General features: G+C 42.6%; 1 protein-coding gene across 4 annotated transcripts in view; it reads right to left on the bottom strand.

The window, feature by feature from the left end:
- Positions 1–15013, bottom strand: part of frmd4a (FERM domain containing 4A) — a 94934-nt gene that overhangs the window by 59036 nt on the left and 20885 nt on the right. Inside the window, exon 1 of one of the 4 annotated variants that reach the window (XM_080304759.1) lies at positions 994–1136. The exons of the other annotated variants lie outside the window; for them this stretch is intronic. Within the exon in view, the coding sequence (XP_080160885.1) occupies positions 994–1059 (66 nt within the window). The 5' untranslated portion in view covers positions 1060–1136. Of the gene's footprint in view, positions 1–993; positions 1137–15013 lie in introns of those variants that run through there. 4 annotated transcript variants of the gene reach the window in all.

Genomic DNA, 15013 nt, shown 5'->3' with positions numbered 1-15013 from the left:
AAATGACCAAATCTCCAAAGTAGTTTGATGGATCCGCGCATGCAAAAAAAAAATCCCAGCATATTTCAGTGACACTGAAGCCCTGTGGCAGCGGATTGAATGCTGATAGTGCTCACTGAATATATATCTCAGGGAAGACAGATTACAGTTCCTTGAACAGATGCCTGTGCCTGTAAACAATGTTAAAGGGAAACAGCAGCTTAACGACCAAACTCATTACAGCAGCCGGCAGATCAAAGCAACCAGGGATTCTGATGTCACATTTACAAAGTGTGTCTGTCTGTGTGTGTGTGCTGAGGTAGACCATGTAAGCTGCATGTGTTTTTGTATCTAAATGTCTGTGTGGGATGCAGTTCTAGCAGCCCAAAATGCTTTAGCAACCACAGGGATCTGAGTAATCTACCTCTATCCAAGCGTCACAAGCGACAGAAACACGCCTATCACATCCATCAGACTTTCCATCTACTTCTCATTCCTCTTTCATCCCCCATTTCCTCATTCTCGATTCCCAATTCCTTTACTTGGAGATTTCGTTCATTGCTAATCAAAAGATTTATAGCTATCGAGAGATAAATATGAAGGATGCAGACCACAGAAAGTAAGCCCACTGCCTACATTTAATACTTTCGAGTTGGTTGGACAAAAGCTCCTCATACGCTGAGTTAAAATTTCCAAAGTTTTAAGTCCCTGGGCTAACCTTATGTTGACTCACATATTAGGCCAAGCAGTTCAGGTTATATTCCTGGTCAGCCAATTTATTCCATAATTCTCCCTAAGCAGAGAATTTGATGGTTAATAAGCATGTGTTTTCAGCACCAATTAAGAACAGAGCATCTGGAATGTTGCATGAACATATGTCAGCCCCCATCTCCAGCTGAAATTATGCGCTGGAGAGGTCACCCATATAAAACACAGAGAAGATGGGTATATTAAAGCATTTTTTAAAGAGATGTTAAAACAATGTTGAGCAAGAGAAACTGTGGAGAAACTTACGAAAACGTCCATAAGCATGTGTTCCAAGGTCACCTCTAAGTCCTCGAGTCGTGCAGAAAGAGTCATCGTTCAACTGATCAACAACCACGGCAACAAAAAAAGAAGTAATTTTTCTACTAAGTACTTAAGAAAAATTCTCTTTCTCTCTTTTATTCAGTTCGCTCATGGGATTAATTCTCATAAATAACTTAAAGAAAGTAATAAAGCCATATCAGCTATATAATATCCAATTCTTCCAAGGAGTTGTGCCAGTAACAGTCCAACTTAACTTTTCAACAATTCACTTTTATTCTCCATCCACTGCAAGATTCCCAAATGGCCAGCTGTAACAAACAAGACTATCTCCAGCAAGTTTGGCTCCCAAATCTCCTCTTCACATCTAAGTTATGATCCATGAGAGAAATGAAGACACTGACAACTCCCTGGCAGAGGGAGGGCAGAGGGTGGTCTCACTGTTCTTGCTAGGATGCATAGAGGAGGCGTACGGCTTGATGGGAGAACTGACACTCAGAGAGGCAACTATTTTGTGACAAAGTCATATGTCTGACTTTTTTAATATCGCTCTAACATTTTCCAAGTTGTTTGAGTTATCTCTACCCTCTTTTCACATTTCTCTCTCCCCTTCTTGTTCTCGGCGCCTTTTCAGGTCTCTGTCCACAGTGGGCGTCTTTGTGCGGAGGGAGAGCCTGGGGCAGCTGATGCACAGTTCTGGGTGCTCTTGGCTGGGGTCATCCTCTCTCACACTGGGCCTCTCATCAATGGGCCTTTGTGGTAGCCTCATTAAGGGTTGGCCTTGGATGCTGAGGCTCTCATAGACACACAAGGGGGAAAACAAGAGCGATATGGCCTGGATCTATGACTGGAAGCTTATGTAACAGTTGCAGCAGGGGTGGGGCGGGGGTGGGGGTGGGGGGGTTGTAGAAGGCAGGGTATGTGGGGGAGACTGGAGGCGGGAGGGGGAGAATAAGGGTGCATAGCCGAGGGGGCAGTAATTCAGTAAGAGGGGAAGGAGAGCAGAAGCGAGGGGAAGCGGGGAGACAGAGGATGTTGGTGGGACACTCCTTGGAGAGTGGTTGCTTCTGTTTTTCTGGCGGGAGCCGGTGGAATGTACCCCCCACCACCACTATTCTGTGTTCATTAACAAGAAAGAGAAAAAACAGAAAGGCCGGATCAGACTGAAATGAGTTTAGCTGGGCCGGACCAACAAACAGGATGTGAGTGCACAGAGGAAGACTTTCTGCATTTACTATCAGAATTCAGGCTACAACAGGAAGCTGCAGAAGATCATAGTAACAACACAAAAGTCTGGAAATAAGCCAAAGGACTAATTAAGCAACCAGTTTCAGACATAATAATTAATTAATGTCCCTGCATTGTTTAAGCTGATGGTCACATCCATCATCGTCTCCATCTTTTGACTCCACAATTAACCGTTTTCTAACTGCTCCAATTACTTCATCTCTCACTGGGTGTCACAGACATCCCTCTAAAAAAATTTTTCGAGCCAGTCCTCCTCGTCCTGCCCTATTTTCCTAATCCATGCACTCCCAGAATGCCAATGGCCTATGCTCTCTAAACTCTCTTGGGTGTGAGGTCATCATGAACTCATGAACTCATCAGTCCTCACATTCAACTCTGCAGTCCAGAGGACTGGGGTGCAACTCACAGTTTTGCACTGTGATTTGATGTTGTTACGTCCCTGCAAATGAAGTCTAGGGGAAGGGGTGGGGAACAGTAACAAATAGGGCTGGGAAAGAATGAAAAGGAAACCAGACAGAGAGGTTTAGCATAAACACACATATAAGGACACATTCAGACCCCATAATACACACAACTGGGTGTTAAAGAGTGCACATCCATCAGTCCTTTGTTGCCCTCAGGAGGCCATCCCGCCTTCCTGAAGCTCCTAATGCTGACTGCTGTGAATATGTAACACCCATAATAACTTAGAAATATCACTCTAATTTTCATCTGCATGCTGCATGAATTATAAATATCCGCTAGCGTGGTGAAGATTGATAGTATATGACCATTAAGACTTGCGAGGCAGGCAGCTCATGGATCCGAATGCCAAGAGGAGTGTAGAGATAGCGGCAGGTAGCCTAGCCTAGCATTTATAATTAGAGAAGAGCTTAACCCCCAACTGAGAGACAACGCAGGACAGCATGTCCCGGTGTGACTCCTTCTTGGCACGAGCAGGGTTAAAACCCAGATTTCTCTGTATAATCTAGACTGTGTGTCTAAGGGAACATAAATGAAGACAGTGGAATGAATCCTCTGTGCAATGTTTTTACGACAGGTGACTCACAGAGAGCTGAATATCTCCTCACCTCTTTGGATAAACCAATTATGTTCCCTCATGCACAACTGCAAACTCACAGGCACTAATAAATGTGCATACTCGAACATATTGGCATGCGACTGACAAAGGTTTAATGTAAGACTGCTTTGCGTCGATTATCATATGCACAGATACACAAAGACTACCATATGTATTCATATACATATATATAAAAGTAGAATTAAATACTAGCTACTTCAACAAGCATATTGAACTATATTTAACCGTTATATGCTTTGTCACCCCCTTTAGCTAAAAAGCTGCAGTGTATGCTGTACTTTAATATGAATCAAGCTGGAACAGTGAGATGTTTATTATTTTTTGCAACCATAAGTTTCCTCCTGAAAGCTGACCGTCCCACTAATCCCATAATCAGAAAGAGCACCAGAGTGGCAGCAGTTCAGATTGTGCATCACAAAATGGGCCTTTAACAAGACTCTCTGATTCTTCTTCACACTCAAAGCTCCGAGGACAGTTTTTCTCTTTAAATCTAATTTTAGGCGAGAGTACAGAGCGTGCGCCTGTGTGAGCCTGATTGATCATGATGTCCACCTGGTGTGCAAAATAGGGATATGTGCTAATCAAACTCCTGGCAGCCTTCCAAGTCAGTTGAGGTTTGTATACATACAAGCATTCAAAAATAGTAGGGCCACCTATTCCAGACATGTTGATAAAGCCTCTTAAGCACCTGTCTCCACCTAACTGTCGAAAGAGTTTACTGCCAGCTTTAACATTGGACGGGAAGGCATTTAAGTCCAAGCACTGCACTTTACAAGCTCGCATGCCTGTTGTGGTGACCGCATATGGTTTGACTGGCCAGTTAAATGTCATTGCGTGATGCGTTTTCTCTCTGATTAAAGCTCTAGCAGAAATTTTTACATGATGCAAATGTTTTTGTCTTTTTATCTTTGCTGACAGTTTGTCTCTTTTTCTCTGGGTTATAAACGACAGGCAGCGCAGATGCAAAGGATTCTGCTAAATCATTCACTTCATCGCTGTTAGTAATGAGAATTTTGCTGTGTCATTCCGCAACCCAAATCTGTCATTCCACAATGCAGGGAATGGCTCTGTGTCTGTCTGTGAGACTGTGTGCATTTGTGTGTGTGTGTGTGTTTGCAGCATTTCTAGAAATACCTGTGAAGAGTGAGGCAGGTGCACGCTACTATCTTATGTCATTCTGCAGTGAAAGTCACCTTGGATTTTAAAGGGACCCATTCACACTCAGACCGCAGAAAATATCCTTTGAAAGATCTGAGGAGAAAATGAAAAGAACTTCTGATATGCGAGGGGATCAGAAGCCATTCACAAGAATAATACACACCTTACACCTTTTCTCCCTTGGTTGGAGCCGCTGTCTTGCTTGTTCTATACACAAGCCACTCGCCACAGAGTATGTGTGTGTCTTGGATGCACTGAGCAGACAGAATGCGACAGAGGCATATTTTAGGGCCTGGTTGTATGAAGGCACTGGATTGAGTCATGCTCCAGGATTTTCTGCCCCAGTAAACTTAGCCCACTTTACCCAGTGCCGAGGAGATTCACAGCCTCCGCTATGCAGGGAAACAAACAGGGATAGACGTATTCAACCACACCATAAGAAAACACTGTTTCCTTGATTTAACAATTAACACTCAGTTTAAAAATATGCACGCTCGTCTGCCTGCAACTCTGCCCAACTTTTTATGAATTACTCTAGCATGCAAGCAGCACACTCACATCAACTTAGGATCAAGACATGCACGTGAGGCGCTCTCCCCCCAAACTCGGCACACACACAGTTGGGAATCTGATTTGTAGCAGTGTGAGCGTTAAATGTTTGATGATGCGGCTACATATTTAATCTTTACAGACCAGATCATGGTGGGAAATGGGTTATACACGATTGTACTCCCAACGGAAAACATTGGGTTACTGAGGGGAAAAAAAGAGGCAAACATGGTTTTAAGCTTTTAATATGTTTCTGTGACATCTTAATTGCTATTTCTAAATTTGGAGACATTCAGTTTAGACATTAATAAGCAAATCTGCAGTTTAAGTAAACATCAGTGTTGAATGCCAGGCATTTTTCAACTCGAAGTTATTTTAATGTTTTGAATTGCTTTGGCAACAGAGATTACTGCTGAAACCCCATAAACTAATGTAAGTGTTCCTGTATTGCTCACACCCATGCCACACAGTTCTCATTCTTTAGACCTTTGGCTCGGCCATATTTGTCTACATGCAGGATGCAGCTGTGCTTATAACTCTCGTAAACCTCTCAGCCCGTCGTAACTACACAACTCTCCTCCTTTATAGACATTAAATCATTCTGATCCCTCAGGCACGCGGGCCACAAATTAACGAAGCATGTGCATAAACAAATACAAAGTACAAAGAGGATGCACCTGTAAACCCCCCCCCCTCCCCCCACACTCATACTTGCATTTCCTCATGCTTCTAATGAGCTAACATGAACTAGTCATGCTATAACCCTCAACACACACGCATGCTTTCTCCCAGGAGGGCAGTAACCCAAGCCAGACGGTGCCAGCTCCACCTCTTGCTGCAGGCATGGGACTAAGCTGCTTGTTACTGTACAGATGGGCCCCACACCTCTGACAGGTGCTCCGGCTCAACTTCTACCACGCAAACCAATGGCAAATGCATTGCCAAATGACTCAGGCTTTGTCTTTTTTAACGTGCAGAGGAGGAAGGGAAGGAGAGCCCCCCCGGGGTACAGCAAAAGAAAGACGTAATTTGAGGAGATCATCTCCACCTCCTGACATTACTCGAGGCCATCCTTCTCATCATTGCGAAGGGAAAATGTCGAACAACATGGCAGCTTGTGTTTATGGTTTTATTCGCTGTATCAGAACTGATAGTCAGCTATTACTCGCCTTATCTTTTAGCAAACACTTCACCTTATTTGTGTTTCTCTGCTGTGCAGAACGAATGGATGGGATGAAAGAAGAATCCAGAAAGACACTGGGTTTATAGAGAGAGGCAGCCTGATGCCACCTGGGGCCATAGCCAGACAAACCAGTCACCTCCCACCCTCCTCTGTCTTTGTCCTTGCTACACCTCCTCATCTGCACCCCAGTCAAAGAAAAGATGTGCTGTGACAGACAGTGCTTGATCACTCCTGGGTCTGTCCAAGCCAGGGTCACGTCCCATGATATTTACCACATATTTACATTCAGAGCCAACTATTGCCATGGGAACAGAGGTGCTATGCAAACTATGAAAGGGAAAGGAAGGAATAAAATGGTATAAGCTGACCACATGAAACATTAAGGACTGGAGGGAGACGAGAGAAAGTCTGCTGGGAGGGAACATGGGGGGCAAATCCCACGTAATTGCCCCTCTAGCAGACAGCAGGGGTAATAGGATGGCCACTCAGTCACTGACACAGCTCATAATTATTAATCAAGCTCAGCATTTAACATATGCTCCCCTCCCTTTCAATCCTCACTCACTGGCGCCCCATCATTTTCCTCTCTTGATTTCACTTATTCTTTCATTGCTCTTCTTTCCACTCACTGTCTCTCGTGAACAGCAGGAGATACAGGATGAGGTCATTGATTATATACCTCACTGTTCTTCAGTCAACACACACAGATGATCTCCTGTTCTGAACCTCGGTACTCCACAACCACTGCGTTGCTGAGAAAGTTGTGATGACAATGATGAAAGGAAATGCGGTGTACAGTTTTGCTCTTATCTGAATCAAACAGCCAGCGCTCATACACAGCAGAGCAGCAGACCACTGCCGATTAGAGCAGAGGGTCTCTGCTTATTGGCCCCATACATCAGAAAGGACACAATGAACAGCTGACAGCTGCAATCTAAAGCAACATCAGGAGTTTTTTTCTTTCTCTCGCCTTCTTGATGCTTACCGATGTGAAGAGGAACTTCAAACCTTCATATCCAAGAACGAAGTACAAAAATAACTTCAGGGCCCATCGGGACTGCTCTTCCTCAGGTGGACTTTCAAGTGCTGAGCTTGTTATTCAGAGGAGCCTTGGGAAAGATTAGGCATCCCATCGCACAGCACACTCTGGTGGTAAGAGGGTGGAATGCACTGCATACGTGAAAGTAGTGTAAATGGTGAATAAATGAAGACAAACAGCTCATGTGAATATAATTAAAGCATATCGGGGGGAAAATACACTTGAAAAAAGGCACAGATCCACAACAGCAACGTTTCTACAGGGCGGTTACCACTGAACTCACCTGGCAGCTCTAAGAAACAACAAACATTTGCTCTCAAGAACTTTTTTATGTTTTAGGTATTTGTACTGCACCATTATTTCTAAGCTGCTCAATTCAATGCCAATGTACATAATAATACACAACATCCACCTGCACCCATTTTAGAAACCTGTTAGACGACATTTCATGTAAGATTGATGGTGTACTGAATAAAAGAAGTTGGACTCGTCTTCATGATCTGCTTTTTACTTTTGTGTGTTATTAGACACTTCCTTGGTTTTGTTCAACCTCTGCACAAGTGCTGACATGCATTTTGAGCATTATGCATGTCCTGTGTTTAACAAAAAGATACTGGGAGGTTAATGGTTAGCAACGATATTTATTAGTATTTACCAGAATTAGTGCATCAACCTTTGCCGGTGCGTGTGTCTGCGTGCGTGTCTTAAATGTTATTCTGTAATTGCAAGAAAATTAAAGTAGAAGGGTTAAATCCAGATGTTTTCCATATAAAATATATATATCTACATTAACTTGTGCCGTTTTATAACTACATATATTAATTTAAATCACTTGAAAAAAAACACACACACACAAAAGATGTACATGCAAACAAAGCACACAGCAAATAACACCAGCTGCTGCTGAAAACCAGACACATCCGCATACAAACACCTCAAGACGTTTATTAATGGCCTTAACTGCAATGGCAGATGCTCACATCTGTTCAGAAGAAAATGCACATCCGTGTATGTGCAGACACAAATACACTCAGGGGTGAGTTATAAATCTGACACACGTCACCTTTAATTGCTCTAACAAGCCATAATGAGAGCATCAGAGGTCAGAGAGACACTTAGGATGATGTAAATATTCCTAGGAGGATGGATGAGCATCAATCTGGCAATGCTGATTTCATATTTTGGTTTAATTCAGCGTAATGGCAGCTGTCTACACAGGGGAGAAGAGAGGTAATAGGATACCTGGCAAACACTGCACAGAGTCCACAGATTGAAAAGGATTGGTGGAAAGAATAGAAATGTAAAATAAAACACCCAGCATTTAGATCGCTTATGCAATAAGCAGTAAAATGCATGCTTTTTATTTAAGGGAACTCAAAGGTTTTATGTCTTAGTCCTAACTGAGAATTGTCAAGGTGTCTTAAAGAACCTCCTACCCCCTCCAAGTCCAGTCTTTGACTATAAGCAGATTCTTTCCCCTCCTTTATCCCGCCAACGTTACATCTTTTCTTCTTTTTCTCCATCCATTCATCCTCCTATCTATCAGTTTTTCTAAGCAGTCCTGAACCCACTCCTCCCAGCCCCACTGCTAGGAAACTGACAAGCCAACATCAATTAAGCTGTCTAGTGGCACCGCATGGGTCCATATGTCTGGGGCTGTACACATAGATGTTATGGAGCATGCAAATTGACCAGTGTGCATGCGTGTGTTTGGGAATGTGCACATTTTGAGTCTACAATGCATCTGTATGCAAAAGCGCTCAATGTCTTTGTCTCCTTGAGCAGCCATGTACATAAATCATGAATTAGCCATTAGCGCACTAGAGCGTAAAAACCGCAAATGTAAAACTGTTAAATGCTGTTTGATTAAAGACATTTGGGAAAAAAACAAGAAGGAAGCCTCACTAAACCTAAAAGGAAACAACTGAACTTAAAATTCTACTAGAAATCTTCATAAAGTGCAAAACTGTATTTTGGTCAACAGACCTAAATACTGTTTTATGGTACCTGAATTTGAAAAAGACAATGTTTGTTTCGTTGTTGTTTTTTGTATTAGTGTTTATCATCCTTTTTTCTTCTTCTTTTTAAAAAAAAAATTCGTACGGGCACATTTGGTGTGCTCTGTAGTTTTTGTTGATGTTAACACGCATCGAGTCGAGTGGGTTCAGTTTCTTCTTTTTATCTGCTAGAAAAAAATTCACCATGAGGAAGTATGCTAAATGGATACCCAAGCAAACAGCCATCAGCACAGCAATAAAATCCTTTGCAGCTTCACATTTGCTGCTTTGACAATTAAGCTTATCCAGGTTAGAAGCCAGAAACTCCACAGCCACAGGCTGAAATTGAGACTCGTGGTGGTGGTGGTGGAGTGATTGCAACTTTCTAATAAAGCTGGAATTCCTCAGTGCATGCGAATGGGTCAGAATGGTGCAACTGTGATTTATTTATTTCTTAACACCATTACAAATACAAATAAGTATGCCTCTTTTCTCTCTCTACCTCTCACCTCAGGGCAGTTATATGGTCAGCCAATCAAATCTGAGTAGACCTGCTAGTAACCGCTGCAAGCTTACTCTCTTCATCTATAAAAGGTCACAGTTCAGAGCCCAGGGGAAGACATATAGGGTGGCTTAAAGTATGGGTGTAATGGGCTAGAAATGGTGAGTCTATGATGGTGCAGAGGGGAAAAATGACAGAGTAAATGGTGGAAGAAGTGCTTAAGTGTGGATGACTAGAGGAGATAAGAAAATGATTTATGGTTTCAGGGGAAAAAAAAAAAAGAAAACTCTTATTTCCTGGGTAAGAGTATGCATGAGTATTTGTGTATTTATAAAATTCATCTGTGCAACATAGCTGAACAGATAGGGTGATGTATGATACCTCTTAGAGCCAGTGTCACCCACTGTAGGAATTCTGACACTACTAATCCTCTGTAGGTTCATTAGAGATACTTGTGTGGTTGAGCAGTGGTGATTACATTCTAATACAGGAAATATAGCATTACATTTGCCATTTGGATTGTCTAAAGGCTTACGGCAGTGCAGTCAATGTCTCTTGAGACGCTATTCTATATAAGTACATAGATAGAGTCAATATCTAATAATGGGACTGCTGCAGGCTTTTTTATTTTAAAAGATAGAGTTTAAACACTGACAGAAATAAATGCACCACGCTATAGCGAAATTATCTTTACGACGGTTCTCGTGTTATGTGCTCTACCTATCTATGTGAAGACTAATTCTGCCCTCCCATCTTTCAATTGCTTTCTGTGAAATTATTTTAAAACGCCTCAAGACTAATGACAGCCAATGAAGTGGAAAATCTGCACCCCGCGTTTCCATGACAACATCAAGTGCTTGGTTTGCTTCTCCAGTTGTTCAATTGCGCCCTGATTGATCTCATCGTTTGGAACTCTTCAAGGGGACAAGAGCCCATTTGACATGCTTGACACCAAAGGGTACGCTCAAATGCACACACATTTACACGACCAGAGGTGGTGCATGGCCGCTGGGCTGCGTCTTCAAAAATGGGGAAAGAGACGTTCAGCAGAGAGGAAACGCTTCAAACAGGGAACTGTGGGAGGAGGACTCTCTCAACATGGCATCCCGCCGATCTAATCTTACTCTGCAGAGCAAGAGTTGAGCCTCTTTTTATCTTAATCTGCCTCTCTGCATGTCATCAGTGCACGGGTGTTGCAGGTGGGTTTGTGAATTTTTGTGAATTAACAGACACTAATAAGGATAATATATAGCTAATAAAGTTCATATATATTATATATATATATTATCGGAGCACTAGGTGCGGTGACTTCCAAATTAGGCGAGTGGCTCCAGCAGATCCCAGGAACAACATCGGAGATCTCTGTCCAGAAGAGCACAGTCCTAGGAACAACTAAGATACTGCGCAGGACCCTCAAGCTCCCAGGCCTCTGGTAGAGGACCTGAGCTTGAAGGATTGACCACCCGTAGGGGCGAGTGGGGAATATATATAATAATATCAACAATAATCTTTAAAGTATTATCACCATATACAGATGTGTGAGGCAAAGCATATACAATATCATATGCGCCTTATACAACTATCAGAGCTGTTGTGTACCTTTTGTCCAAATGGGACAACGTTTCAGTACAGGAATAACACAGCAAGTAGTTGCACTCTAACATTACCTGTGATTGTATTCTACATCATTCAACATTGTAAAATGACATTTAAGAACATTAAAATGCACAAACATAACAATAGAAATGTGGCTGAAGAGGTGTGCCATTTATACACAGTCCCATGATATCATAGGGCAGCAGCGCAGCTGTTTGTACTTCAGCAAAAAACTATAATCACAACATAAAATCCAATGCAGCCCATAACGGAGATTTCCCTTGACAGTGCATTTATTAGGCTAAGATGATGACAGCTGGGAGATGTGGCTCTACATTCAGTGTACATGTAACTGTGTGTGTGTTTGAGTATGTGTGTTCATGTGTGTGTCTGTGCCTCAGAACCCCAGCATGTGTGTTTGTTTGCATTTGCCCCATGTGGTTTCAGCAACCAGACATCCCTCTGCTGCGTACTTTGGCCTTTAAATGCTGCCAGCTAACCTGCTGTTCATTGTGAGAGAGAGAGAGAGGGAGAGAGAGAGAGAGGACTGAGCAGGCTGCCAAATGCAGCCCCACCTTTTGCTGCAAATCTGAAGCCCACCATCCTGGCCTTTCACTCGTAATTATATTAATCCAGACAGCGAGGTCGGCTTCAGGCATGCACGTATGGAGAACACAACAATTTGGGATTTTTTTTTTTTTTTTTTGGGGGGGGGGGGGGGGGGGGTGCAGTGCATCCTCAGGGAGGGAGGTGTGTGGATGTGTGTGTGTTATTTAAACTGGGTATTCTTTAATGGACTAAGTGCATGTTTGCAGAAGAGTGTGTGTGCATGTGCAAGCCCATGGCCATTTTTCTAATGGCACCATCTGTCATGGGCATCTGGACAAACACACACACACACACACACACACACACACACACACACACACACACACACACACACACACACACACATTAGGGCTGAAGGATTCAGGGAAATATCAAATTCTGATTTTCTTCAAAGCTATTGCAGTCCTTTTTGGATTTTTAGTAAAATGGTGCACGTCTGTATTCACCATGTGACCACATTTGTTACTTTTTGGATTTTTGAGACATTGCAATGAGATCCTATGAAAACATTAATTGCTCTGCATTTTAATGCAAGCATGATAAAAAAACAAATGTTTTTTAATTATCAAAGAGCATACGCTCACACACACACGCACAAATTCTCATGTGAAGAAATACAACCAGTTGAGGAAAGAGCCTGGAGATGAGAGAGGCAGTGACATAGTGCTGAAAGAGAAAGCGAACTAAACAACACGAGTGAGAGAGGAAGAGCAGAGGAGTCTCTCTGGTTAGACTGACAGAGCATTGACAGGGTTAATCTCTAGATAACTACTCCTCATTGATCCACTAACATACAGGAGGAGCTGATTGGAGAGAGGATACACAAGACACACACCCGCACATTTACGCCGTACGGTGTGCACAAAGCGTGCCCTATAAAAGCACACACGGTCTCCAGAGAAAGATTTCTATGAAGTTTGAGCTCCTTGTTCTACTGACCTATATGCATATATTAGACACAAGAAGGGGAAACCTACAGGGAACTCTATTTTTCTTTTTAGGAGTCTGTGAGCGCATCTTTCGGGTTTGCAAGGGCCAACAGAATCTGGATGTACCCTCAAGTCTCTCGTTTACAAAAAAACAAAAAAAACAAGAAGAGGACAGTGCGCAGAGTTAAGATAAAGTTTGGAAATTAAGTGCAGTGAGATATTTGTCCTGACTAAAATAAACTGCAACTGTAAGAGCACATTGAAAGACACAGAGAAAATATAATAGCAAGGGGTACATGTGAGCAAAGTTTATGGACTAGCTACTAACAAACTAGCTACTTTTTTTCAGATTCCCCTCAGGATTACTTTGCTTACTGCATCCTGTATGCAATGTGTGTGTGTGCATGTGCGTGTTGACCTGTTTTTCTGCTGTATGTAACTATGCACAGGCAACACAGACGCACAGCTCACTGATGCTTATTTTATTTCATTTTCCTGCATCAGTGGCCTTTACTGTCATCCAAATAAAGAAAGAGAGTGCACATGGAAAAAAACTTGCTGGATTGAAGTAGAGAGAACAGGAGCTTTGGGGAGATATGACTACAGCTCTTCTAAAGGCCACTCGATAGCTGACACGGCCCTCTCAGCACAATTTCCCCATTTTAGTGAGCTGAGGATTAGGAATAGTGGAGCTTTTACAGGCTATAGCTGGTTCAATCTCTTAGTAGGTGTTGAACATCTTTTTGCACACCCTTGGAGTAAGATTCAGAAAGAATGAACTATTTAGTGGCTAAAATGGTCCTAAATGGGATAGCATTTTTTCTTTTCAGTTTCTTTTATTTACTTCAGGTGCAGTATTTGCTGTGAGAGTAGATGGCTCCACTTCTGTTGAGAAACAACACAGCATTACGCTGCTTCTGAAAACAAATATCTGGGATTTATTACCTTCCGTACTGTTCCTGAAAGCCACAAATCAAAACTCCTGCTTTCACTACATACGACCTTTTATCTCAGAGGATGAGAGTAAGTGTATTAAGATGAGATTATGCAGCATAAACTTTGACAGACTCCTGCACTGGTTCATCACGCTGTGATTCATAAATCCACTGAAAGTGGCTTTGATGCCAAAACAGAGATACCCACATCAACTGTGGGGCATGTGAAGCTCAATGTGGCTGATGAAGATAAATGCAAAAAGTCATTTAGTTATTGAAAATGATTCCAACAGCTCTGTGGCAAATCTGTCCAGGGTGGCAGACAGCACAGATATAGCAGACTTGATTCGGCGCCATATCTCTGAAGCCAAGTCTATCTCCAAACAGCCCGCTAACACTCCTCTTTGGATTAAATCACGGGCCGATCTGCAAATACCAATTACATCGCTCGCATTAACTGCCAAATACACGACAAGGGGCAGACAGACAGGCAGACGGACAGGTGGGCAGACAAAAAGGATGGAGAAGCAAGAAAGATCTGGCATAAAACACCAGAAGAATTTGGGCGAATCCAAATGCACACGGGAAAAGAAAAAAAGGGTCAAAACTCCCACTGAAAAGAAGAGAAGGAGTGTGAGTTGTAAAGGCGAGAGAGGGAAGGTGAGCAGACGGGGGTACTCATGTGTGACAATCCCATCAGGTCATCCCAGTGTCTCAAACCTTTCAGCATCTTCGCACATCGAAGCTTGTGTGTATGAACTATACCTGCAGGTTACAACAGAAATAAACAGCCTATTAAAATGTATGCAAATTCTCACATGTATGGGAATTTATTTTATGCTGCACGGGTCGGTACCAGTGGTGATAAAATGAGTGCTGCTAAATCATCTTTGTCCTCCCAGGAAGGGGGAAGCAGGTAAAATAGTAACAGAGGGTCCAGCTAATAAGTTATTTATTTCCTGCGCCTGATTTAGTGTTGGCTTAATGGCTGCTGAGAAACTTCTACAAAATCATTCCCATCTCCTGCAAAAATAATGCAGTAATGCTTTTATAAACATCAATATATACTGTATGTATTTAGTAACACAAACTGCCATCCAGAAGAAGCAGCAGGGTCAAAACGTACAAGGAATGACACCTCTCAGTCTCGATTACTGTCCTCACATTGGTGCTGAATAAACT

This window comes from Astatotilapia calliptera, chromosome 7 (genome assembly GCF_964374335.1).
Source record: "Astatotilapia calliptera chromosome 7, fAstCal68.1, whole genome shotgun sequence".
In the NCBI taxonomy this organism is placed as follows: domain Eukaryota; kingdom Metazoa; phylum Chordata; class Actinopteri; order Cichliformes; family Cichlidae; genus Astatotilapia; species Astatotilapia calliptera.
This window is presented reverse-complemented; position numbering and strand designations above follow the sequence as displayed.